Raw genomic sequence first — 24916 nt, forward strand, 5'->3', positions numbered from 1 at the left:
GTGTGTATATATATATATATATATATATATATATATATATATATATATATATATATATATATATATATATACGTAGGATATATATATACGTATATATATACGTATATATACGTATATACGTAGGATATTATACTGACCACCGAGACCTCATTCGGGCATTCATCCTGTCTATCGGGCCTCGGTCTCACAACTGGGGAACATGTCCCACTGAGGTCGGAGTCGTTTGGCACAGGTGTAATGACCCCTCCCAGACGCTGGGTGTCGCTGGGTGTCGCTCCTCGGCGGACACGCGATGTTTGAAACCGCAGAAGAAATGGAGAAGTTTGACGAGGTAAACATTGAACTTCACAGTTCGTAAGGTAGAGATTACACTAACGAGCGCGGTGTGACACTAACTTCAGCCTTTAACTCACAGTCACTGGCTTGTGTTTGCTTGTTAGTCAGTTTCATTAACGATCAGATGTAGATGCGTTGCTCTATTACAGTGATGCGCTGCTCCTTCCCGTCCAGGACACGGTCAAGGTGCCGTTCGGGTCGAAGCACGTGGACGCCGCGGTGTGTGTCCCCGGCGCCCCCGAGGGGAAACGCGGCGTCCGCACCGCCGTCGTCCTCACGCACGGAGCCGGCGGGGACATGAACGCCCCGCACCTGGTGTCCCTGGCGCACGCCCTGGCCTCGAGCGGCTTCCTCTGCCTGCGGTTCACCTGCAAAGGCCCCAACCTGGCTCACAGGGCGAAGGCGTACCGTGCCGTGTGGGTGAGCCTCGCCAGCCGCCCGACACACGGCGGGTCAGCTGTTGAACCATCACTTCTGTGGTTGTGCCAAAGTATGATTCAGCAGCATCAATAAGCGGATTTGTCGTCCCCCTCCATCACAGGACTACATGAAGTCACTGGAGAGGTTTCACATCGAGCACATATTCATCGGAGGTGAGCAGCGAGGCCGATCAACGTGGCCTCCACGTGCGCATGTCTATGGATTACGATAAAAATGTACTGCAACTTTTTTTTCTTTTTCTTTTTTTTTTTAAACCAGGCAAGTTTCAAAACACATCAATGAAATTCAAAAATGACATTTATTTGATTTTTTTTAGGTTCACTTACCGAAATCAGCTATTGCCCCTGTAAAATGAATATTGTACATTTAAACAATAGGAGACACAGGACACACCCCGCGAATAAATACATCATCGTAAGTAGTTTGTGTTTAGGTACTGCCAAAAGTAGAATAAAATAAATAAAATAGAATAATGCAAAAGTATTTAAAAAATTAAACTAAGAAGCCGCATTTACGAGTGACGTTAGGTGGTGAGGCTGGCACTCTTGTTTCCTTTTGGAGTTTTGTAGTGAGGTGGCTGAGGGTGTGAAGGAGTGTTTATATCTGCTGGTTCCAGCTAAGTGGGTATTTGAAGTGACAACCAGAAGGCAGGGGGCTGAAAGTCTAGGTGCAGAGGTGGGTTTTGACTGACAGAATGGGTTCTGCTTTCTTAAAATAGAGTATTGTAGCACTGAGTGCTTGGGATTGCTTGTCTCTGAAAGGTGTGTGCGTCCACAGGCAGGTCACTGGGCAGTCGCGCGGCTGCAGCTCTGGCCAGGCAGCTGAGCGATGGAGCTGAGGGTGCAGTGCAGGGTGTCATCTGCCTGTCTTTCCCTCTGCATCCCCCAGGACAGACGCACGCCCATCGCCAGCGGAGTGAAGTCCTCCGGGCGCTGCCCGAGCACGTGCCCGTGCTGTTCGTGTCAGGCACCGAGGACAACATGTGTGACAGGGTGAGGACGGTTGGGAGGAGGATATGTGCACTAGGCTGACTACAATTTAATACATAGAGTTCAATCATTTAAAGATTTTATTTAAATGTATATGTGTGTGTAATTAAATAATACACCTCAAATTCCCAAATACCAAGATGTTGAGTAAATGCTCAGATTATATTACATTTTCGTATCCTGCATATACTACATCTATGGTATTTTCCCTTTGTGTTAGTACTCCTGCTTTGCACAGTGAAGTAATACATTTCCTGCCTTGCTGTAATGATCGGTTGCATGTTATTGTGGAGTTTGCCCCTACTGTTTCATATGTACAATGTAAAATTGCACACAGCCCGTATAGGTTTTATTCTGCAAAATCCAGTCCTGCCATTTTAGACATGATGTATTCTGAATAATCAATTGTCATTGCTTGTGCAGTGTAGGACTTTTTCTTTTGATGATGTGTCACACTAAAATGATTCGGCTTCCTTTCTCTGCTCAGGTCCTTTTTGACAGGATGCTAACAGAGTTGAAAGCTCCAACCGAGGTTTTCTGGCTACAAGGAGGCAGCCATGGGCTGAAGGTAAAGGGGAGGTCAGAGGAGTCTGTGATGGAGGAAGTCAACTTACAAGTCGTCACCTGGATAACCAAACAGGGAGCAGAGATTAATTAATGTCATCTTTTTTTGTTCTTCCTTTGTTGTGTTTGTTGAATAGAAAATTTTAGACAATTCAATGGGGTCAATATTTTAAACTACTATGCTAAACACGTTTAACATTCAGCCCCCGTCGCTTGTCATTTGCATCAGTAGGTCATCCGCAGCTAGGTGAAAAGCTCCACAACAAAGTGACGTTGAAAAATGACACTGAATTAGCATTTTATCACCGTGAATCAAGTTCGGCATGCTGAGAGAAACCGGCGTTTGGCTCGGCAGTACAAGTCCCTTTCAGGTAAACGTTAAAAACGCTGAAATGGAGTGAAAATATCAAAATAAGCAGTTGAAATAACTGGAAACAAACTGCAGTAAAAGGTCTTTTAAGATACAATACACAGCAGATATGGTAAATAGCCTGAGATGGGAAATTAATAATGTACTCTTTTGTTCCATGATAGTGAATATTTAAATATAATTTTCACATTTTAAATCTGGTTGATGTGGAAAGGAGCAGTGCAAGTAACCAAAGTGCACAATGTATCTTTTATCTATGAATATTTGGCTAAAAATATACAGTAGTACGTATAACTAGAAAACATATAACCAGACTAGACAAAGGCACAGTATGGAAAATAAAATCATAGAATAATATTAATGATAGATGCCGTGCATAGGAAAGGCTCTTCGTCTTCGGTCAAGTTTTTTTTTTTGTAGCTTTCAGGATGCTTTAGTTACTATAGCAACCCCGGCTGTGAGTTTACGTTACTCTGTGCGCTGTGCCTTTAACACGAGCTCTGACGTAGCTGTGTAGTCGAATTCTATTGGCTGCCGGACTTCCGCGTGTCTGTGTGTTTTTTTTTTTCGCCACCTGCAGAGAAGCATGGCAGGAGGACCGTGGAACAGGGTAAACGTCGCCCGTCCCGGGGCTGTTTCCAGTGTCCGCATTCGTTTCAGCTCAGCGACAGGTGCGGTGTATTTGACGTGACGACGATGAGCTGAATATTTCACTTTGCTGCGTGTTGTTACTCCCAGTCCGCGTGGTGTGGTGTTGTCGCCCGGTGCGTGGTCCGCCGCATCCACCCCCCATGTGATACGGGGAGTTGTTGACGTGTGCGTGTCGTTGCCGCTTCGCAGATAGAAACGTGGCGGCTCTGCTGGTCAAGAACAACAACGTCCTGAAATTGATCCGCAGTGAGATTCTCCAGACGGAGGTGCGGCTCCTGTACGAGCTGCAGTACGTCCTCAACAACAGCTTCAGGGGAAACAAGACGCTCAAGGGCTTGGAGCGGGTGAGGGTCTCCGCGTGATCCGCTTTGGTTCCTGGTGATGGGCGACACGGGCCAGTGTAGGGGCAGACCGTGTCCATGTTGTCTCAGCTGTTTGTCTCACACTTTGTCTCACCTCTCGCAGGTTGAACAGTGTATCAACAGGCTGAAGGCCATGAAGCTGGATGAGGCTCTGGAGGAGCTGACTGATCTGTGTCCCAACAGGATTCAAAGGTAAGGCGTCGCTGTGTCAGTGTGATACGATGTTTTTCTTACGATTTGATTTTTGGGTCAAAAGGAAAAAAAGGCAAAGAAATTGAATCAAGCGTAAAATAGTTGCTGCAGATCCGGTAAAACTCCACTATAGGAGTTCGGGCACCTTCACGTAATTTCCTTAAAGTACAAGAAAATGTCTTTGGAAGTGATTATGCAATTTTGTGTTTGTGTGTGTGTTTTTGTGTGTTTTTGTGTGTATGTGTGTGTGTTTTAGAGGAGTCAGCATCAGGACTGGCGAGTGTGATGTTCCCAGTCAGCCCACGCTCGAGTGGCTCTGTCTCAAAGTGCTGGGAGCCGCCCAGCTGATGAGCTGCACGTTGAGTCGCTGCAGCAGAGCTTTCACGTATCCTTTCCGCAGTCATTCCTGATCGAGTCATGTGGCGGAACTCACCGAAGAACCTCGTATGTGGATCGCAAACGTGGATCCCTTTGTTTGAGTTGCGTGCTACTCTCGTGGCCCTCTCCGAGTCACCTCGTGCCCTTGACACATTTGTTTCAGACTCTCAAAGCAGCAGATGAAATGGGACGAGTTTATTATCTTGAACATGGTGATAACCAGCATGCTCAGTCGTCTATGGTGAGTGTTTTTTTGCTCGCTGTTGCCCCTGTTGCAGAATTAGAACTTGCTCTCTGCAAGGTAGTTTTGTACAACGCAGCTCCAAATTTGCATCAAAATTCAGAAAAGCCTGCATCTGATATTATATGTAATGTGACGTCTATAAAAACACCCTACGTGGTCTTAATCCACCGTCTTTGTGCCCCCCCATCAGGGTGATTTTCCGTGGCGTCCTGGTCAGCCTGTCCGCTCTTTACCAGCAGCTCCTGGAGTTCCTCGGAGAAGTGGCTCAGGGCCACCCCATGCCTTTCCTCACAGACTTCTCCCTGCCGGCGGACATGGCTCAGCTCCTGGGTCCCTCTCATGCAGCTTTACTGTCCAAACAAGCAAAGTATGGCTCCCATGCCAAAGACCACAAGGGAAAACAACAGCAGCAGCAGCAGCAAAAATCTTCTGGAGTTGGAGTCACGAAGAGTGGACAGACGAGGAGGGTTAAAGAAGACCTGGGTGTGGCTGTTGAAAGAGGTGTGTGGAGCTTTATCCATTGATGTGTATTTTGTATGATGCACTTCACTCAGGGCAGTCAGATGCCCTGCTTGAAGGAATGTTTTCATTGACATGAGTATGATAACATAACACAACCTAATGTTCCACTGGTGTGCAGTTTTCTTATAATCATAAAGGTTGGAATTGTTCAATGGTAATTACAATACTGATTTTTTCTTTTTCTTAATTTCCCAAGCAATAGTTCATGACACAGACATGAAGCCATTTCTGAAGGCTTTCCGGAACTTAACAGAGGTATGTAAGCAAATCAGATCCTTTGTTTACTCATTATTTTTTAGAGAATATAACATTTTCGAGTGCTGTCACCTTATCGCCCTATCTAATGATAACATCGGTGCCCATGGGCAAATCGTTCCCACAGGGAACTCACAAGGCTGACGAGAAGCAAACATTCAAGAAACAAGCGAGAGAAGCGACTTCTTTCACAGACATGGCAGCACATCTAGAGGAAATGATTGTGTGGTGCAAGTCCCAAAGGATGGAAAAGGAAAAACGCCTTTTAACTTTCCTGCGATTGAAGTGCCACAGGATGGCGTGCCTAGAGGCTGCAGGTTACAAGTAAGGGTAGCACCACAAAATATAACAATGTTGAGGTAAAACCACTTTGATATTATGCGACAAAGTTGCTTGTAATATTAAATATTAATGTTTATATTATATGTCCTGATCCTCAGTGTCCGGAGGAAGCTGCAGAGTTTCAGACGGGAACTTCTCTGGGCTGCTTCTCCTCAAGGTTCAGCGCCAAAAACCTGCCGCTCCTCTGCTGCGCTGAGGAGAAATGCTCGTCCGAGAAGGCTGTTTCAGTCACTCAGGAGTCGATTTAGGTTTTCAACAGCCAAGACTGGTTTGCAAAAGAAACGCCTGAAGACACAGAGGAGGTGGATGAGTGAGCTATCAGAAGACGGACAAAGTACCCAGACCATACATGAGGCAACACCTCAGACCATTGACTTTGACGACCATGATGACATAGATGATATTTTCGCCTCCGTAGGAGTGTGACCCTTTGGAAATTTGACTGTGTGCAGCTGAGCTCAAAATACACTGTGTCACATTGGTTTGGTCAAGAATAATAATTCTAGTCAGGACGTGTTAGAAGAACTGATGCTTGGTTTAAAGGTGAGAGTCTGGTACAGCATACATGACTAACAGACCTCAGTCAGCAAAAATAGATTTTTAATGGTGCTATTTTCAAAGCAGGAAGTAAAGAGATTTGATGTTGCAATTGTCTTGACAACAGAACAGGGTATTTTGTACCATTGCTGTCACAAAACCTTTTATTATTGATCCTGTGTCTTTTTCAGTTCAGTTCAACTTTTGTTGTATCCAGTTTCTAATATGAAAATATTTAAAGATTTAAATGGAGAAAACATCTAGTGTTGCCAATGACCATTTTGGCTCAGGGCTCAAGTATAGTACATTATATGTAATATCATACAATGTGGCCCCGTTTGCATTATTTACAAGGACCTCAATGATAATTTAAAGGTGACATAATATGAAAAAATCACCTTTTCAGTGTTTTGGGTATCTGTGGTGCCTACAGGCCCATGAACTGTGAAAAAAAGACCACCCTGTCGTTTTTTTGTGGGCTGGCCAAACCCCATAGCCTGGCTCTGGACCACTGTGATGTCACAGTTGGCCAATCACAGCAGACTGGGGTTTATTGTGAGGTGGGGGTTAGAATTACGAACTTGAATATGAGCTTAATATTTCACCTTTAAACAATTAAAGAACGTTTGAAATGAGGGAGGAATGAGAAGGTTTGCATGTTAAGATGAAATTAGCAATGCTCCTTTAGACCAAAGCTGTAGATTTGTGGTACTGAACGCTAAATGTGGCTTTAGCGTCTTTCACGCACTCACTTCTGCTGGTTATACAGCACACTCACACACGCACAGTGAAATACATTTAGTACAACTGTTGAATTAACTTGTTCTGTCCAGTTAAGATTTCATTGTGATAGCATATATGCTTTGTTCTGCACAGGGAAATAAAATGAGCCAAGTTTAAGTTGTAGATGAGACGGATAAACTCAGATGTCTAAGAAGGGTTTTTGGGTGACACCAGCTGAGGACATGGAGCCTCTCGTCAAGGCTGTAGTTGTATTTCTGACTCCACCTGGTGGAGATGACAATAAATGACTAAATCAATGATAATTCCCAGAGTGTTGTTCTCTTTGGATATGGAACGACTCCCTCAACTGTGTAAATTGTAATACCCCTGGAAGAGGTAGCTGGAGTAGGCAGAGTTGTCAGTCTTCCCTAGAACTAAATGTGAGCCTATAGAGAGTGAGTGCTGATATGAACAGATTACACACGGGCAGGGTATTGACAGGCAGCTCGATGAAACCATCCAGTTGTCTGCACTTTTTAGCAGTGTGTGTTTTTGAAACGTGTCTTTTTTCTGCTCACCATCTCTCATCCTCTGACAAAGGCAGCACCATCCTCCCATCTGCAGGAAAGGAAGTCTCCTCGTGGGACCAGATATGAGAGAGAAAAAGTTGAGAAAACCAGCGCTCCTGTTATCTTGCAGATCTTTTCCTCCTTAAATATACCTTGTAAATTAAAGACTGACAAACGTATTATAGCATTACCTCACAGAGATGTTTAAGTGGTCAATTTAATCCTGACTGTATATAATGTCACCGACATACTTGGACCAGAGTGCGAGTCCCAGTATCTGTGGGCTGTTGGTTTATGAAGAGATGTTAACGTCCTCTAACCGTGGCCACTTTTCACCTACTTAGCCACTTATATGTTGATAGGATGTTTTATGTGAGCCTACATTTTGTTGCCTGGGGCAGTTATTAGATGTCAAATGTTGAAACGTATCTGTCAGTAATTACAGCAAACTTGTGGACTCACAATAATCAGATGCACTACTTATAAAAAAACCCCCCTCTAAACTCACATGAATAGTGGCTCTAGTACATTGGTCTGAAAGGGCTCCGTAATGATTTATATCTTTTTCAACTATGCACTCTCAGCGCCTGCATTGTTATCTGGCTGGGGCAGTGAGTCTTAAGTGCTTATGAGTGGTAAGACCGTAGACTGCGGGGCACCGTGTCTGTCGGCTTCTGTCAGCCTAGAGATTTTTTAATACAGTATAATTGTAAACAGATGGTTCCACGAAGTTTGGTTTGTTGCTGGAATTGCACAGATATTTGTTGGAATGGATGGCTCTCCGGGGGATTCTGCAAATGCATCAGTCAGGGCCTGTGGGCATAATATGACCCTAAAAGAAGAGTAAGAATTCGCACGTCTGCCCTCTCAATATGCTGTTCTTCAGTTTATTGTCCTCCCTTCTTAGTAACAGCAGGAGAATGGGGTTTGGGCATTTGAAATCTCTGCTTTTTTTTTGTTTGGCACACGATTTAGGGTCACTGGGCCATTACCTCCACAGAGACAGGAAGAGCCCACGGTGACAAACGTGGTGTATCGAAAACTTGTGGTGTCATTCTTTACTCAGCCAGTTCTCCAATAACTCTGATTTAAAGCATAACATTGTACAAAGGAGGCCATGAATAAATTAGAAAAACAATTATAGAAATAGTGCAGTGTCAAAATCCTCATTAAGGCTAAAGGGGGACAATGCAATATTTTATATTTCTGTTTTGAGCGAGAGCAAGACACTAAATCCAGTACGTTTAATTTGTTCAATATATTAAAAAGTAGGTTATTTAATATCATGTCTACATATAAAAAATGTTTATCTTACAAGTCAGGTTGAGAACTGAGCAGAAATCTCCCCATGATATGAAGTCCAACATGTAGGTTGTGCTTCTTCATATATAGATGTAAGGGAGTTTTTTACACTGGGAGCAAATATAACATCAATCTTTGTAGAAGAATAATGTTCTTTTCATGCCCGTGCCCAAGAACATGTGAGGAAAAACCTCCAGAGCGATACAAATCACCTGTGCACAAAGTGGCCCCTCACCAGTGCTTTACACCAGAAGGCTGAGACCCGAAACATCCTGTTCATGTGTGCACCATTCCCCTGTTGCAATTAAGATGGAAAAGGAGTGTAAGTAACCAGTAGCAGTATGCTTGATGTGCAGACCTTTATACTAATTTTCCTGTTTGAGGCCAGTGGGCTTACGTGTTAACAAAGTCTGTTGGGAGAGGAGAGCAACAGTGACAAGTATTTACTCAACCCCACAAATATGATCTGAAACAGGCCCCAGTTGTATCCCTAACATCCGACCATTTATTTTCAATGCTTACTTATTCTCATTCAGGGTCACGGGGTGTTCTATTACAGTAGTGCAATAAAAAAAAATACATTTCCTGTCAGACACAGTCGACTACATAAACCTTACAACAAGCCCCATGTTAATATCCTTTTTTTATAGGACTGAATCTAGGCCAAATATTATCTTTAACAGTGTCTTTGGCTTTTCACTGTCCTGTTACCGAAACCTGAACCTGTCTTAACGTTACAGCATAGAGTTTAAGACAAAATAAAATCAGTTCAATATAAATGATCTGTCAAAATAATGTATGCGTTGTAGACAGAAAGTGTGCTGTATTTCTACAGGACCTATCCACCAGCCAGGCTGTTCAGATAATATCATTGGATAACATAAGTTTATCTTACACGCTCACGCAGGGTAAGAGTTACAAAAGGCAGGTGGACCCAGGTGTTAGCATTTTGGAGAACATACAGTTGAAAACTGTAGACAGACGACTCTTACAGGTTTATTGTGTATAGTGTTAATGTTTAGCCAAAAATGAAGGTTCTTTGGTTTAGCTATAGTTTTATTGTTAACAGGCCATATCGGTTGTTTTATATTAACCCAGTCTACTACAGGCAACCTGTATTTGACCTCACATCTTACCATTCTGCAAATCCTGAGGTCTGGAAATATTGGTGCATATTGTACAATTCTAGGCGTCCACTCACAAAGTTTCTATATAATATCAAAAACTCGTAGTCCAACCTTGTCAAACATTCCCCAGTTTAGAAGTTAAGAGGTGAAGTCATTTGTTGATTCATCAATCAACAGTCTGACCAGAGTTTGAGTAATTTTACGAGCAACATTCCCATCTCAAAATTGAATGTATTCTGTTTTTTTCTTTGTCCTCTATGATAAAAAAACTGAACAGCTTTTGGTTTTGGACATCTGGATGAACAAAAAGAAAAAGGAAAAGACATCTGAAAACATCTCCATGGTCACTGGGAAGCTGTGAACACAAATTAAAGACCACATAATTACTTGATGATGAAAACAATCAGTAATATATATAGATATATATCTATATATATATATAAACATATATATATATATAGATAGATAGATAGATAGATAGATGGATAGATACATAGATAAATAGATAGATAGATGGATATAATAGATAGACAGACAGATAAATAGATAGATAGATAGATACATAGATAGATAAATGGATGGATGGATGGATAGATAGATAGATAGATACATACATACATACATACATAGATAGAAGGATAGAGTATATAGATAGACAGACAGACAGATAAATAGATATATAGACAGAAAAAAGTCACATACACAGGCCATGTGATGGGGCTGATGATGTCGTCACATCCTGTCATCTGTAGTTTCTCACTTCCGGAGGGTGGGGCTTTTGTTGCGGGAGCGGTTTGTGTTTGGGTGACCGATGCCTCGGTGTTCCCAGTCAATGCAGTCGTCAAGATAGCATCCACCGAGGGCTGAGAGGCGAATCCTTCCGTGGTAAGGCGTCAGACGTGTCTGAATGGAGTGGGAAAAGAGAGTGGTGCGTGTGTGTTGACAAGGCCCGTTGACAGTTAATTAAAAAAAACAACAACAACAAGCGCTACCTGTTTTTACGGAACGACAACGGGACACGAGAGGTGTAATGAAACGGGCGCAACTCTCGGCTCATTGACTGTTTTTTTTTGTTTCGCTAGCTGCCTTTTTTTTTTGTTTTTTTGATTGACATCGTTGAACGTGCACAACACACGCGGACGCGCTCGTGCTAGCGTGCCGTCACGTTAGCCACCGGGTAACCGTTAAACCCAGCCTCTAACCGGGCTGGAGAGGACTTCTGCTTTTTTTTCTTCTTCCTACCCCTGGACACCCTGTCACGTGTTCGTCGTCGTCTGTCGATAACGCGCGCGCGTGCGCGTGCGTGTGTGTGTGTCGAGATAACGGCGCCCGGGGGTTTTAACGCCTTGTTGTCTGTCGTTAGCTCAACAAGGCTAACTGTGTGAACACTCAACAGTTGCGCCAGCTCGTGTGTTGGCGTTGACACGGGCTGGAACCCCGCGCCGCGTTCAGGGGGGGTTGGTTTAAGAATGTAGGTCAATCGGACGGTTGTGTAGGTGTGTGTCCGACGACTGCCTGCTCGGCGCTGCTGGGGAGCGTCTCCCCCCCCGGAGAGGACACGCCCAGACTGGGCTCACGGTTTCTGTTCCGCTAACGTCGGCTAATCCTCACCGACCGGGGCAGCCTCTGTAATAACAGTGTTCACACACCGGTGCCGGCTCGTCGTTTGGCCATGCAGCAGTCGGTTCCAAGTGGCACGACGCTGGTATCTCCCACCAACCACCACGTCCTCTAACGTCTCAGCCACACCACGGAGTCATGGTCAAGTCGAAACTAGAGCTGCACCAGTCAATCGATCGACCGACTGCTCAGTCCATCGCTGACTATTATGATGATCGATTAATCGGCACTAGTTGGGGTTTTTTTATGGAGAAAAAGAATCCAATATTCTATGATTTCCGCTTCTGGAATGTGAATATTTTCTGGCTTCTTTGCTCCCCTGTAACCGTAAACCAAATAGCTTTGGTGTGTGGACAAAACGAAACATCACCTTGGACCGGACAACTAATCGGTTACAGGGACAGTTCAGTGATTGTGAAGTGGGGTCGTGGGAGTTACTTATGCATAGTTAAAATGTCGCCTCATGGAGAATGTGATCAGCGATGTCATTTAACGGAGTTTGGAGGGGAAATGGGAGTAGCGTAAGTCCTAAGTTCTCCTCTAAACTCGCAGGTCACATTCTCTATAAGGTGACATTTTAACTATGCATAAGTAACTGCTACAACCCCACTTCAAAACCACCGAACTGTCCCTTTAATCGAGAACATAATCGAAAGATTAACCGATTTTATGAAAATGAGCGTTAGTTGCAGCCCTAGTTAAACCTTGTACTTGCATCTCTAGTCTGTGCCGGGACTGTGTGGCCACTTTGTCAAAATACAGAAAAGGTCAAAGGAGTACAGAAATGTAAATGTGAAGGCAACTGTCGGCGGACGGTGTTTACATGTACACAAGTCATTGTATTTGTGTTGGTGCGGCCGTGACTGCGGTGTTTGCTGACACTGTTTTGCAGCGGGGCGTAACATTTTCAGGTCTCATCAGCTCTGTTCTTGTTTAGAGATAGATTAAAGGAAGTTGAGGAGTTTTTGGTGGAAGCACTGACATGGTCCATCTCATTAAGTATTATAACAACTATTATCTTTTATTCGCATCAGGAGAAAGTGACAAATATAATTCATCATTCAGCTTCACCTTTCAGAGGTGAAAAGGCCTACAGCGAACAACCTAAAAGAAGAAAAAAAAATGAACTGACTGTTATTTGATCTTTTCTTTTTCTTGTGGGCTTTCCTCTGAGCACAATACTTTACACCCCTCAGGCTATATGATCATAACCAAAGCTTGACAGACTTCACAGCACGGAGACATTAGTCATAAGAATTTGTGGCACATGGTTTTTGTTAGTGCCATTTCTTTTCACAGAACTTCTTAGCTGTTGTTTGTTAGGTGTCCCGTATTTTAGGGATTCTGAAAAATCTCCTCTCGTGTATCCCCAGCTCAACTCCGTTGGGGGGTTAAACCTGCGAGCCAGGTTCAAATCGGCCATTCACCATTAACTTTGCCAGGAATGACATTTAGTCAGCCACTCGTAACAACAACTTGTGAACTAAGTGCTGATTCCAGCGTAATCTCAAACTTTTTCAGGGAAGTAAACTCAAGAATTGTTTGACAGTCGTGTCTGGCTCCAGGTTTAAGAAAGCAGATGCATATGGTTTAGTTTTGGCGCTATTGATGAGGCATTTCCTGTGACTGCATCACACAAATGTCTGGTGTTTTCCCTCACCATACCATATTCATTATTATTTTTTACAAACTTCCGCTACACACGTTTCAGGAAAAAGTCTGTAACAACATTTTGACCATCACAGGAAGTTAAAAAAAAACAACCTCCAGGGAAATCCAGGTTAACACAACAGGTCAGTGTGCCTTGATTGGCATTGACCGATGGTGGCAACATTATAGCTGCTTTAAGCAAAGGACAACACGGCTGGACTGTCTCAGTCTGACAAAGTGCAGTCGTTGCATAGTTGTAGACCTATAGTGAGCAGTGACATCCGAGGTGGAGAGAGGTCTTGTGAACGAGACATTCCTCCTCCTTCAATGTGAAGACTTTGTGGATGTTTATCCCTGTGCTCCAGCCAAGTCTTCACCTTCACTAGAATGATTTTCTCAAAGTTAAGCCCTGTTCTTTCCTGCTATTCAATATGACATTTTCCTGCATAGCTTAACTTCCCTTGTTTTCCACACAGTGTAGTTGGCTCATATCAAAGAGCTCCATCTGCTTTTATGATCCGCTTTTTTTCTCTTCATTTTCTGATGAGGTTCCCAAATGACCTGGGTTCTTGGTGTCTAATGGCACTGGAGTCAGAAAACCATCTGCTAATGATGTTGGCAGTGAAAGTGGAGGGCAAGGGCAGACAGACCGGTGTAAGGCCTTTCTTTTTTTACTGGACTTTTAAAGTGAGTGATTATGTGTAGGAGGTGGTGATGTAGATAAGTGCATACCAGGCCACCATCAATTGTCTGCTGTCTGTCAGTGGGGAGGAAGGGAGGTTTATATATTTGGCGTGACTGTCAGTAAATTACTATATGAGCCATGCTTGAGGAAATAAGTGTTGACCCTGTGCAGATCGCAGAATTACTCAGGGAGCTGTCGTACTATAGAACTTGTTTCTGTTCGTTCAGCAGATACTTGCAAATCCCCCCAATCAATTGACAGAATATAGGCCCTTTTCCACAATACTTGTTTAACGGGTACATAGGAGAGTCTTAATCTTTGAGGCTTTTGTTTGCTTGTTGCATAAAAAGGTAAATAAAAAAGTAGCAGAATCGTCAAATAGGGAGAACAAAATCCTATTTTGCTTTTTAAAAATTTGTTTTTCAAACTGCAGATCTGTCAGTCAGTCAGTCAGTCAATTACAAATTTTCGCCGGGAATATTAATTATTTTGAAGGTAGAGTGATTTTTCTTCACCCAAGCCAGCCAATTTGAAATACTGACATATACAGATGCGATTGCTTTGTGTATAGGGCCAATTATGAAATATGGTGCAACCTGTTTCCTACAGGAAGAGGAACGAGGTTTGCAATTATTTATTTTCCGAACACTTGATAACACACACTTTTTTGATTCATTAGTTCCCCTTTAATCCACTGTTGTAACGAGGGGCCTGTAAGAGGCTAAATGTGTAAGCTACATTTGTCTCCTTTAAAATGTAGTTATGCATCGTGGGCACAAATAAATGCCAAATATACCATTAAAATGCAATAGATTTGGGCAGTCTTATCTTTTCTTTTGCATGTTTGTATTGTAGAAATTATTAATAGGGAAAAAAGAACATGGAGTGAATTGATGCTATAATCTAAGCGATGGCAGATTTTCATAAGTCATGAAAAAGTTGTCACTTGATTTTCACTTAGGTCTGCGACTGCATCAACATCAAACCCTGACCCTAATGTGATTTGAGTCAAACACAGCATTAAAATTTGTGTAAAATCATAGAGAATGAATGGAATGTTATGTCGGTTGTCGCCATCTTTAGAATTCCAGGAGAAAAAAGCTGTCGCTTGATTTTCACTTAGGTCTGCAATGACAACGAACCCTGACCCAGACCCGGACCCGATTGGAGTTAAACACAGTATAAAATCGTAGAGAATGCATGGAATGTTAGGTCAGTTATCGCAATCTTTAGAATTCCATGAGAAACATGCCAATACGCATGCTCAATCGGTGAACCAATGAACAACCTCATTCTTATTGAGTTGTCGTTACCGCATTGTCGGCCTCAGACGTACCTCTATTATCATTTTAATTGTATTATATCCATGCGGTGGCCAATACATTTCCGTAATGATGAATTTGACCATAGATTAATGGACATACAAAAGTCCAGCTGTAACACCTTTGTGGTAGCTAAGCTAGCAGTTTGCCATTGTACTATTATAATATTCCTGTAAAGCAGGTAGCCCATATGGCTAGCATAGTAACATAGCTGTATTCAAATTGAAATGCTCCCTCAAATGGCGTGATCAAGTGGTTTTTCTCACTTGAATCACTTAATAACATCCTTTAACTCAATTGGCCCACAACTGTACTGCAAGCAAGTACCGGTTTCAAACATGTTTCAAGTTTGAACAAGTTGATTTTCCTTTGTTAGGACAAAAGAGAGTAGCTGTGGCTTGAAGGTAAGAAACTGGCACAGTGTGAAAAGGATGAGCAGTAAACTATATGCAGTGTTGGGTCAATGAGCTTGGCATTTCTCATTTCTCAATGTCAACTGCATGCAAACACAACTCGATCATGCTAGTTTCCTGAGGCTGACACACTGAAATTGCCATGTATGCTATTCAGAATCAGAATCAGTTTTATTGCAAGGTAGGTAACAGGTTTGATACGAGGAATTTTTTTTGGTGTCATTAAGGCGCAGTGTGTGATTTGGGTATGGATATGTCCAGTGTGGAGAGTTTTTTTTAACTCCATCCGTTCGCTGTCCTCTTCTAGACAAGGGCGACCTTTCACAAACAGGCAGGGGTAGGTTTGTCCAGGCCCGTAAATGTATTCCTGTGCGCCCGTTCACTGTATGTATAAGCTGGTGACAAAGACGAGAGGATTACACAGTTTACTAGCCCCTGCGCTCTTATTATGTCTACTGTGTTGAAACTGCAGGCTACAGTATGCTCTGTTCTCCCAGGATGTAAATATTGCATAGCAGAATGGCTTTTACTGTCCGGGCTTCTTCTTTTTTTTTTTTTTTAACTTAAGGGTGGCAAAGAGTGAGGTTTACATGCACCCTAGGCCCCGTGAATATGTCTGGGCTGCGAGGGAGATCAGGGGATGTTGGATAGATTTATCTGTGGTGCTGTCATGGTTTACGGCTCTGTCGATTTTTGAAACCATGATGGCACCACAGGCGCCCTAGCACAGTGTAGGTGGTATGTAACTGATCCTGCTGTTTCCTGTCAGGCTAATGGAAAAAAAAAATCTGCAAGTTGGAGATAAGTGGGCAGTTGGGAGTTACCCAGCAGGAACGAATAGATTTGTCCGTGGATGCATACTGAGAGCTGAACTCTTCTTTCCACCCGGCCTGAATCAGTGCAGAGGAATGCTTAGGTAATGGGAAAGACATGTCTGTTTGGATAATATTGTGTCGGCTGCAGAGAGGTTAGAAAAAGATATGCAGTGTGTTTCATCAAAAAAATCTTTTTGCATCACAATGCCATTCTGTAATACTATATATGCTCTCTATATTGCTACAGTGCCACAACATAGTGTAATGTTTTGCGTGAGTCATTGTTCCGACACCGAGGGCGAGGATCAGTGGAGACCGCGCACATTTACACCGTGGCGATTATTTCCTCATGAATAAGAAAGAGAGAGGGGAAAAAAGGTTTAGAATAGAGGTGTATTGGGAAAAAAAGCAGCTCACTCAGGGTTGCTGAAGTAGGAAGGTTTGTAGCACTTAGCTGCCCAGTTTCGTCAAAGGCTCCTCTGTGCACTCCGTTGGCCGAGGGTTGTTAGTATGCACGGTGGGATGCTTTCTGAAAATGTCCTCCTTTGCTGCTGTAGTAAACCATCTTTTTTAGCCTTAATAACTTCTCAGCTTCACCGGCAGTGGCCACGTTAACTGCTGTAGTTTTTGACGGAAATACATTTATGCTAATGCCTCTGCGCGGTTATTTGCCGTGAAATTGTTGCTTGCTGTCTGTGTGTGACAAACAAATCTCAGTCGGCGTGCGTTACAAAAGATCCATTCACACACACACACACACACACACACGTACCTCCTGACTGCCGTGACTCATCTGGAATATATAGTTGAGCTGTGATTATGACTAGGTAGATAGGCAAGCTGTCTGGAACACCAGCCCTGTCTGGAACACGGCAAGAGTTTTGATTTCCAGGTGGGACATAAGTGAGAGAGATTTGGCTTTGTCTGGCATCAGAATTATCAAGGGATGATCTGTGGAGATATAACAAGAGTTAGTGGTGCAAGAAGGGAAATTGAGAGGTCCAAGCAGTCGGGTTGATCATCACAACATGTTTGTGAGGAATTTCACCATAAACGTTTTGCCCTGAATGAACACACCCTGTAAACTTATGTTGCATGTTCTCATGGCGTCACTGCTGCACCGCCGCGTTTCAGTTTAACCACAGCCACCTCCAGAGTGCTTTCGGTTGACTCAGTTGATCGGCGCTGATGATGAGAGAAATAATAACGGTGAGCTAATCCCCTTCTCAGATCCTCAGAATTTGGAGGCTCACCATTGGGCCAGGAAAAACAGTCCCCTGTTTTCCCCATTAGATGCGGAGAGGAAATCCCCTCAACCCCCGTGCCCTCTGGAATGCAGGGCGAGTTCTATGCAACTGTGGCTCAGAGATCTTGTTTTTCTATACACTCCTGACTTCGCTTATTCTTCTTCCCTTTGAGTGGGGATCTAGTCTCCTCTCAGAACACTGAATTTGACCATATCTATACTATGCAGCTGACTTTGATCATGCGCCCAGTCAGTCAAAGCGTGGATGATTGGCAGTGTGATGTGCAATGTTAAGGAAACGGTCACCGTTCACAGCCCCCGGTGGTGTCGATGTGTTCCTCGACTCGATCTGTTCGCCACAATCTTGCATTGGTATCGGTGCGAGTCTGTGCGAAACCTTTTCGCGTTCCTGTCAAAGGGTTGAGATGTGCAGGGAGGGGACAAACCAGCCCCTTCTCCAAAGGGTATCTTAATGAATTCCTTTAACCCACACTGACTGCGCCGGTGTCATCTATATTTCAGGAGCGTAGCAACCCCAGCGGTCTGTTAGGCTGTACCCCCCCCCCCCCCCCCCCCCCCCCCCCCCCCCCCCCCCCTCCATAACCCCACACCCCGTGAAAAGAACCAGTAGCACGCAGACAGCAGTTTAATATCTAGGTCAAGCCTAAATATTAATTCCTTTTTTTGCCAGTGCCCTACATTTTAACCCTGCGTGCAACTTGTGTTAGACAGCAGCTGGTGGAAATATGACAGTGACATCCCCCCACCCCGCACCCCCAAATTGTGAACTAAGCACTTTTCTTGTGCAAAGCATTTTTTTGTCACTTTATTAATTATGTTTTCTTCATTCATAGCATTCAAAATGTGTTTGTACTGTCCATGCGCATAGGGAAGTGGGTTAAAGTGAATAATTTGCGCGGTGACCTCTACGTGTAAGTGCTGACTAAAGGGTAGGTCCTTTCAGGGGATGTGTCGTGAGCCCTTTTCGCCGGCCTGGCTACTGATAACAAAGACAGGAAGTACACTGGACCAGACTTCACTTCCAAGTCCGAGGGAGCAGTGTCCACACAGTCGTCATACTTGAGCTTCTGCATACTGAAGAGGATGTTAATTTGATGTAGATCACATGTTCTGCTTTTGGACAATGCAAGGAAACATTGCAGCAAATGCTCAGATGCACAACTTATTACCTTATTGTTTTTTATTTTTACTAGCTGTTTTCATCGGCTTCTGCAGGGCCAAGTTTTTCTGTCCCCAGTCATGTCTGGTGAACTCGGCTATATAAACTGAAATTAAAATGTTTACTGTTAACGGAGGAGCAGATTATGAATAATGATTTGAAACAGCTCAGTGTTCCCATTAGTGTGACATCCCAAGGGGAGGAGGGGGAAAAAAAATATTTCCACAAAGAGATAAAATGATACGGGGAGAGAAGGCAAAGGAAAAAGAAGAGTTTGCTTTCAATAATGTGACAGCACAACTGTCGAGTCGTCTGACAGACTCTGGAGATACCGTGTCAAAGTGTGTGTCGCGGCTCTGGCTCTGTTGGTTCTCAGCTCAAGATGGTATCGAGATTGTATTTATACAATCAGACATCTGTGCATTTTACTCTACAACTGCATATTGTCGACCAAGCCAAGAGGCACAGGATTTCATTCTTGTCACATTTTCTATCACTGACTTACAACTACCAACCGTTACAATAAAAGGCAGAATGCCAGAGACCGCCTCCGAGGGATGAAGCGGTCGTTGAAAGGGCCATCGTTGGTCCGTTTTAACGATCGTTTTAATGCAGTCTGCCGTTACAGTCAAACTACTAATGCTCCGAATTGAAGTTTTTACCTGTATCCAATCATTTTTATGGTAATGTGTCAGCCGTTACAACTGTGAAGTCTTCATTCCTTTTTTCCAGTTATTATCCGTTGGGGAGAAAATGACCAATGTTTCATGCGTCCCTGACTCAGAGTGATCTATGGAGAGGAGTTGTCCTCTAAAGACATAACGAACAAAATAGGCAATTACAGATTCGGTTGAAATATATAATTCTTCCAGTGAACCTCGTGGAACATGTGGCATTATCGATGCAATCGCGCCTCGTCCGTCCCGAAGGCTGTACGAGTTGAACCGTGGCATTTGGACATTTACGGCATCCGTTTGCACTCTGTTAGAAGTTCTGTCTGACAGATAGAAGGTATTGTGGAGACAGCAATAGACTCTGAGCGTTCACCCTCTGAGGGCAGGGCCATTACAGAGCAGATAGATGACCGGCGATGTCCATCTTCCATCGGGGGCGTTTAGCACACCATGTCCCGTTTTAATGCATTCCTAAATGCCGTCTTGCGGCGGAGAATGATGGCTTCATTACTACTGATCAGCTGCGATGACCTTTTGATGGCGAACTTTATAAAGATCTAGGATTCATGAGTAGGCAATTTGGCACTTTAATGGGAAGGGTGGGGGTTAGGATTCGAGATTTGTTGGAGCGAAGCCTAATGCCTTGGCACAGCAAGTTACTGTCACCGGCGAAAGCTGTTAAGTAACAACTGCCATCTGTCCCTGCACTTGTCCACACACGCCCGCTCTCCGTGTACGGGGCTTATTCACCGCGTTTCCACCTTTTGTCGTTTCACAGGTGGTGTCAGGGTGAGCGTGTTTGGGCGGCGAGACGTGTATCCGTGTGTGTGTGTGTGCATGTGTGTGAGAGTGTGAGAGAGACGCAGAAGAAGAATCCAGCGATGGCGACCGGCAAAAGTAAAAACCAGAGCTCCCTGGTGCTGCACAAGGTGATAATGGTGGGCAGCGGCGGTGTGGGGAAGTCGGCCCTCACCCTGCAGTTCATGTATGATGAGGTGAGTCAACACAACAACACCATAAACAACTTTCAAAAAACGCCGTGGCTTCAAGGTGACCCACAGCGGACGGAGACGCAGGGGTGTCGACAGGAAGCATGAATCACACACTTTATTTATCCAGCATCCAAATCTTAATATCAATTACTGGCTGAATAAGTAGTTGGTGGTTAAATAAGTCTGCCCTCCCTTCAGCGGTTCGCCAAATGAAAGCTTTTAATGTGAAGCAGTGATTGGAATCATTTGCTGTCCGTTATATGAAAGTGAGAACAATGATTGTAAGAACAACATAGAGATTGCTGTTACTGTGTATGAGACGCTGTGATTTACTGTGACAAGTGAAAGCAGAGATGGTCACAGTAGGGATGACACAGTGTAGTAAATGTTCCCACTGGGTAACGGCAGCCTTTTAAATCATCCATAACATATTTGACCATATTTGACACAAAACCCTCGTCATCCTTGTCGGTCAATTCTCCTCGTCACGTGATCAGACTCCATCAATCTGTGACGTGGCGCTGCTTCTGCACACTAGCGTCAGACTAAATGCTGAAAACGTGTTTGTTTTACAATTGGTGATTTTTTAAATGAATATTGAGGCTACCATTAATACTCAAAAATGAAGAAAATAGGTTATGCAAGCGGTATGTCCCTCAACACCGCGTAACACCGACTACCGCTGCAACCCTAGCTCACGGTTTGTCTTTGCTACCAAACAACCAATCAGCAACTGTTTCCAGTCACCTGTCTGATGTCCATTGGATGAGTCAGACACATGTTTACACCATCGATGCACCATACATTGTAGCTCCACCAGCTGCTGCTGCTCATGCTCCACTTGCTTTATGTGTGTAAATGCAATTATTTTTATTTTTTTTAAATGCTTCAACATTCTTTTCTGTCTTCCATCTTTTCCCTTTTAGTTTGTGGAGGACTACGAGCCCACCAAGGCAGACAGCTACAGGAAGAAGGTGGTTCTGGACGGGGAAGAGGTCCAGATCGACATTCTGGACACAGCGGGCCAGGAGGACTACGCCGCCATCAGGGACAACTACTTCCGCAGTGGGGAGGGCTTCCTACTGGTCTTCTCCATCACAGAGCACGAGTCCTTCACTGCCACTGTTGAGTTCAGGTACTGACGGAAAGCATGTAAATCTCAGCATCTCTTGATGACTTATCAAACAGTTCTCGTTCCGATTGTTGTAGAATGTATTCATTGCGAGCAGACACCCAAAGCAGCCAGTTAAAAGTAGGCACGTCCCTTTTAATTTTCCCTTCTTAAGGCCTGTACCAGGTTGTGGCAGGAACATTTTGATAGGATGTAGATAGATTCTCTTCATCTTCAGTGTGAACAAAATACTGAAGCTCAAATGCAAATTTGCAGCACTCAAAACATATACAGCTCCAAAAAGGCAAAGGACCAAATAGATCAAATTAACCACTCAAACAATTTAAAGGATCACAATCAGGCATCTTGACAACAATCCAACATCACTTGCTTATTTCTTTAAGTAGTGAAACCCTCTGCTCTGTTCTGGCAGGGAGCAGATCCTTCGGGTGAAGGCGGAAGAGGACAAAATCCCTCTCCTGCTAGTCGGGAACAAGTCCGACCTAGAGGAGCGGCGGCAGGTGTCCGTGGAAGAGGCCCGCGGGAAAGCCGAAGAGTGGGGCGTCCAGTACGTTGAGACGTCGGCCAAAACCAGAGCTAACGTGGACAAGGTGCATACACACATACACAGTACTCTATATTTGACCACAGCTGATGTATTTTTAAATTTAGTCCCTATCAGTTTTCCTATTTATCATTTTGTGTATCAGATTTACGTGTTATGACAGTTAAAAGGTCTAAGCGCTGTAAACTGTTTCTTTTCACTCCAGGTATTCTTCGACCTGATGCGCGAAGTACGAGGCAAGAAAATGTCAGAAAACAAAGACAAAAATGGGAAAGGAAAGAACAAGAAGAACAAGAAGAGTTTCAGAGAGAGGTGCTGTTTACTTTGAACTCTTTCATGGACCTTAACCCCCCTCCCCCCCCACCACCACCAACTGCCATACAGCTGCGGAGTTGGGGAACAAAGCCGAGCGTCCTTGCGATTGTCATTTAACCTTGTTTTAATAGCTGGTTATAGTTATGTGTCTAGAATGGTCTCAACCACTTTTATTTGTCTGTTTGCAATTTTTTAACTGATGAAATCTGAGTTGCTGTTTTCATCGGAGGATAACCACTGTTGTGACTGTGACTCGGGACCGCAGTGCTCAATGGCTCACGGCGAAGCCAGTGACCAAACTGCCTCTGACACTAACTCTGCTGCACCACTGATGAACTCAGCGATCATACTGCCTCCAACTTCCGGCTCAGTGTGTTTTTACACCAGAATTGTTTGAGTCTTTGTCAAGTCAAACAGTGCTCTTAATTTCTTTACCTGCTCTAAAACTTTAATCTGCATATACGTCATCTTGGCGTAGACCCCTTCAGTCTATGTTTATCAGTTTAGAACTCTAACGCTGGTGTCCGTTATATGTGTAATCCTTCATGATGACAGCGTCCCGTCTGTTTCGTTGGCCTCATTCAGAATTCCACCTCTGCGACTTCAGAGCACGTTTGGTATATCTGTTGAAACTGAAAAATGTTGTTCATTTTTTGAGGCTGCTATTTTCAGTTGCACTCTCCAGTTCTCAGAATGATTTGTGTTTTTTTGACCACAGAAGAATCATTCTGTGCAATCAGAAGATTTGTTGCCAAACGGTGTTCATTAATTACATCGCTATGTCTTACCTGAAGGACCACAAATCGGTCAGAAGATATTTGCTGCAAATTAAAGTCTTTAATGAAGCGCAGAAAAATCCATAAAATCTGAGAGATACTCTCACGCGTGTTACAGGATCACCATCTTGTAACGTTACCACGCGTATGTTGTAGGTTCATGAGCGGTGACTGAGAGGGCAGGGCGGACTTGTTTTTCTTCGCGGTGCTCTGCCATGTTCATGCAGTCAGGCCCTTTCCCCCCTTCTCGGGCAGCGGATCACTTCCTGTTTCATGTGACTGTTGAGGTTTTGGAGTCTTGGCTGGTTCTGTGCCGTGAGACAAGTGTTGACAATCCAGGAAGCCGCCATGCTTCTGGTCCACGATGTCCCCCCCCCCCCGGGTCTTTTGAATGAAATGCACTACATTGCCCATACCTAAGAAGTGGACTTCATGATGAATGGTGTCAACGCTGGAGATTTTAAAAACTAATTGTGCCAACAAAAATGACAACAAAAAAATATCATACCATTTTAATGGATGTACAGTATGTATATTATATCTTGGTGTATGTGCATTTACCAGAGAAAACCCCTTGCTCCCTCTCTGTCTGTGCGAGTGACGCTTTGATGAGGGTGCCAACTTCTGAACTGTTGTTTAATCAAGTGCTACAGTGAACAAGATGTTTCTACCACTGCCTAAACCATTCTTTGTAACGTCCTTTTTATTTTCTCTTACTTGTTACTACTGTGAGTACGCTTCTATCTCCCTGCAAGGAGACCGTTGCCGAATAAATGCTTTTTTTTCTTCTTTGTAATTACTGAGAGTTATTTTGTTTGTGAAAACCCCTTTAAGCAGACGCATGGGATGGCAAAAGGCTCACACTGATCAATTTATCTGGGCCATTTTTTCTTTTATCAAACAGTCACCGTGGAGGTAGACAGGACACACGGGAGGGAGAGGGGTATGGCGTGGCAGGTGTGTCCTGCTGCTGGGATTTGAGCCGTGGACGTTGCAGTTATGCGGTATTCGTCTTAACCATAGACTGTATACAGAGAAAGGCTTAGATTCTGCGTCCGGAAAGTGAAGCCAATGCTGAAGTGAAACCTGTGTTCTCTGGAATGACCAGCCGAGGGTGACTGCCTGGTCTACAAAAAGAAGTCGGTTTCTGCAGAAGTCTATGAGAAATTATTGTACTCCTCACTTGATTCATGAATTCAGTAAACTACATATATAATCTATAGTTTCAAGTCTTCTCTGATCGTGCACGATATAAATTTTGTAAATGATGATTTTAAATATAAAATAGACGATAAAGAACCGTATACATTGGAGCATGGGTACAGAGTGATTGACAGCTAGTATTGTCTAATGGGTGCAGGTGCAGACGGTCGTACAGTGGGTGGGCTCTCAGCCAGTCCCCCTCCCCAGAATATGGTTACTTGTGGTTTAAAAAAACAAAAACAAGATGGCGCTGCAGACCAATTGTGAAAGGCTTCAAAATAGCAGTTCCCACACCGGTGGGAGACGTCACGGTGGGTTGCAACTCGGTGTTACTTCCTATTCAGATTTTATATTACACCCCTGACAACATATACTTTATATTTGGTCTAATTGGTAGAAGAAGAAAAAGTTTCAATCTAAAGTGAATTTGCTTCCACCAGAAGAC

The 24916-nt window shown here is 43.8% G+C and overlaps 2 protein-coding genes and 1 long non-coding RNA gene across 8 annotated transcripts in view; 2 read left to right on the top strand and 1 right to left on the bottom strand.

Moving 5' to 3' along the window:
* Positions 1-183: 183 nt before the first annotated feature.
* On the top strand, positions 184-7229 carry LOC118320506 (nucleolus and neural progenitor protein). Of its 4 annotated transcripts, none has more exons than XM_035651368.2 (14): positions 184-331; positions 511-756; positions 878-929; positions 1555-1769; positions 2254-2334; positions 3281-3371; positions 3541-3695; positions 3817-3905; positions 4162-4290; positions 4447-4524; positions 4718-5028; positions 5246-5304; positions 5432-5628; positions 5745-7229. In XM_035651368.2, exons 1-14 carry the CDS (start codon positions 293-295, stop codon positions 6070-6072), a joined length of 2070 nt encoding a protein of 689 aa, XP_035507261.2. In that variant the 5' UTR covers positions 184-292; the 3' UTR covers positions 6073-7229. The 4 variants fall into 4 exon arrangements, with proteins under 4 accessions (XP_035507261.2, XP_035507262.2, XP_035507263.2 ...); XM_035651369.2 differs by having other exon boundaries at positions 5252-5304; XM_035651370.2 differs by having other exon boundaries at positions 1666-1769.
* A 2030-nt stretch (positions 7230-9259) lies between these two features.
* The window catches only part of LOC118320508, a 54478-nt gene continuing 38821 nt past the window's right edge, over positions 9260-24916 (bottom strand). The window contains exons 2-5 of one of the 3 annotated variants that reach the window (XR_004796338.2): positions 17487-17594; positions 17182-17360; positions 10607-10807; positions 9260-10259 (exon numbers count right to left, since the gene is read on the bottom strand). This is a non-coding gene — a long non-coding RNA (uncharacterized LOC118320508). Of the gene's footprint in view, positions 10260-10606; positions 10808-17181; positions 17595-24916 lie in introns of all 3 variants that reach the window. The other 2 variants (XR_004796336.2, XR_004796337.2) reach the window with 2 other exon arrangements.
* Positions 10643-24064, top strand: ralba (v-ral simian leukemia viral oncogene homolog Ba (ras related)). Its single transcript, XM_035651372.2, has 5 exons — positions 10643-10789; positions 20288-20504; positions 21428-21636; positions 22046-22223; positions 22383-24064. Exons 2-5 carry the CDS (start codon positions 20391-20393, stop codon positions 22503-22505), a joined length of 624 nt encoding a protein of 207 aa, XP_035507265.1. The 5' UTR covers positions 10643-10789; positions 20288-20390; the 3' UTR covers positions 22506-24064.

The sequence above is a fragment of the Scophthalmus maximus genome, chromosome 14 (genome assembly GCF_022379125.1).
Source record: "Scophthalmus maximus strain ysfricsl-2021 chromosome 14, ASM2237912v1, whole genome shotgun sequence".
NCBI classification, from domain to species: Eukaryota; Metazoa; Chordata; class Actinopteri; order Pleuronectiformes; family Scophthalmidae; genus Scophthalmus; species Scophthalmus maximus.

What these genes read in the sequence shown, in the direction of transcription:
- LOC118320506 (XM_035651368.2), top strand. Translation starts at nt 293, where the DNA reads ATGTTTGAAACCGCAGAAGAAATGGAGAAGTTTGACGAG. An exon ending in CGCTCAAGGGCTTGGAGCGG is followed by an intron (nt 3,696 to 3,816) that starts GTGAGGGTCTCC and finishes CACCTCTCGCAG; the next exon opens with GTTGAACAGTGTATCAACAG. An exon ending in GGGTGTGGCTGTTGAAAGAG is followed by an intron (nt 5,029 to 5,245) that starts GTGTGTGGAGCT and finishes TAATTTCCCAAG; the next exon opens with CAATAGTTCATGACACAGAC.
- ralba (XM_035651372.2), top strand. Translation starts at nt 20,391, where the DNA reads ATGGCGACCGGCAAAAGTAAAAACCAGAGCTCCCTGGTGCTGCACAAG. An exon ending in TGCAGTTCATGTATGATGAG is followed by an intron (nt 20,505 to 21,427) that starts GTGAGTCAACAC and finishes TTTCCCTTTTAG; the next exon opens with TTTGTGGAGGACTACGAGCC. An exon ending in ACTGCCACTGTTGAGTTCAG is followed by an intron (nt 21,637 to 22,045) that starts GTACTGACGGAA and finishes CTGTTCTGGCAG; the next exon opens with GGAGCAGATCCTTCGGGTGA.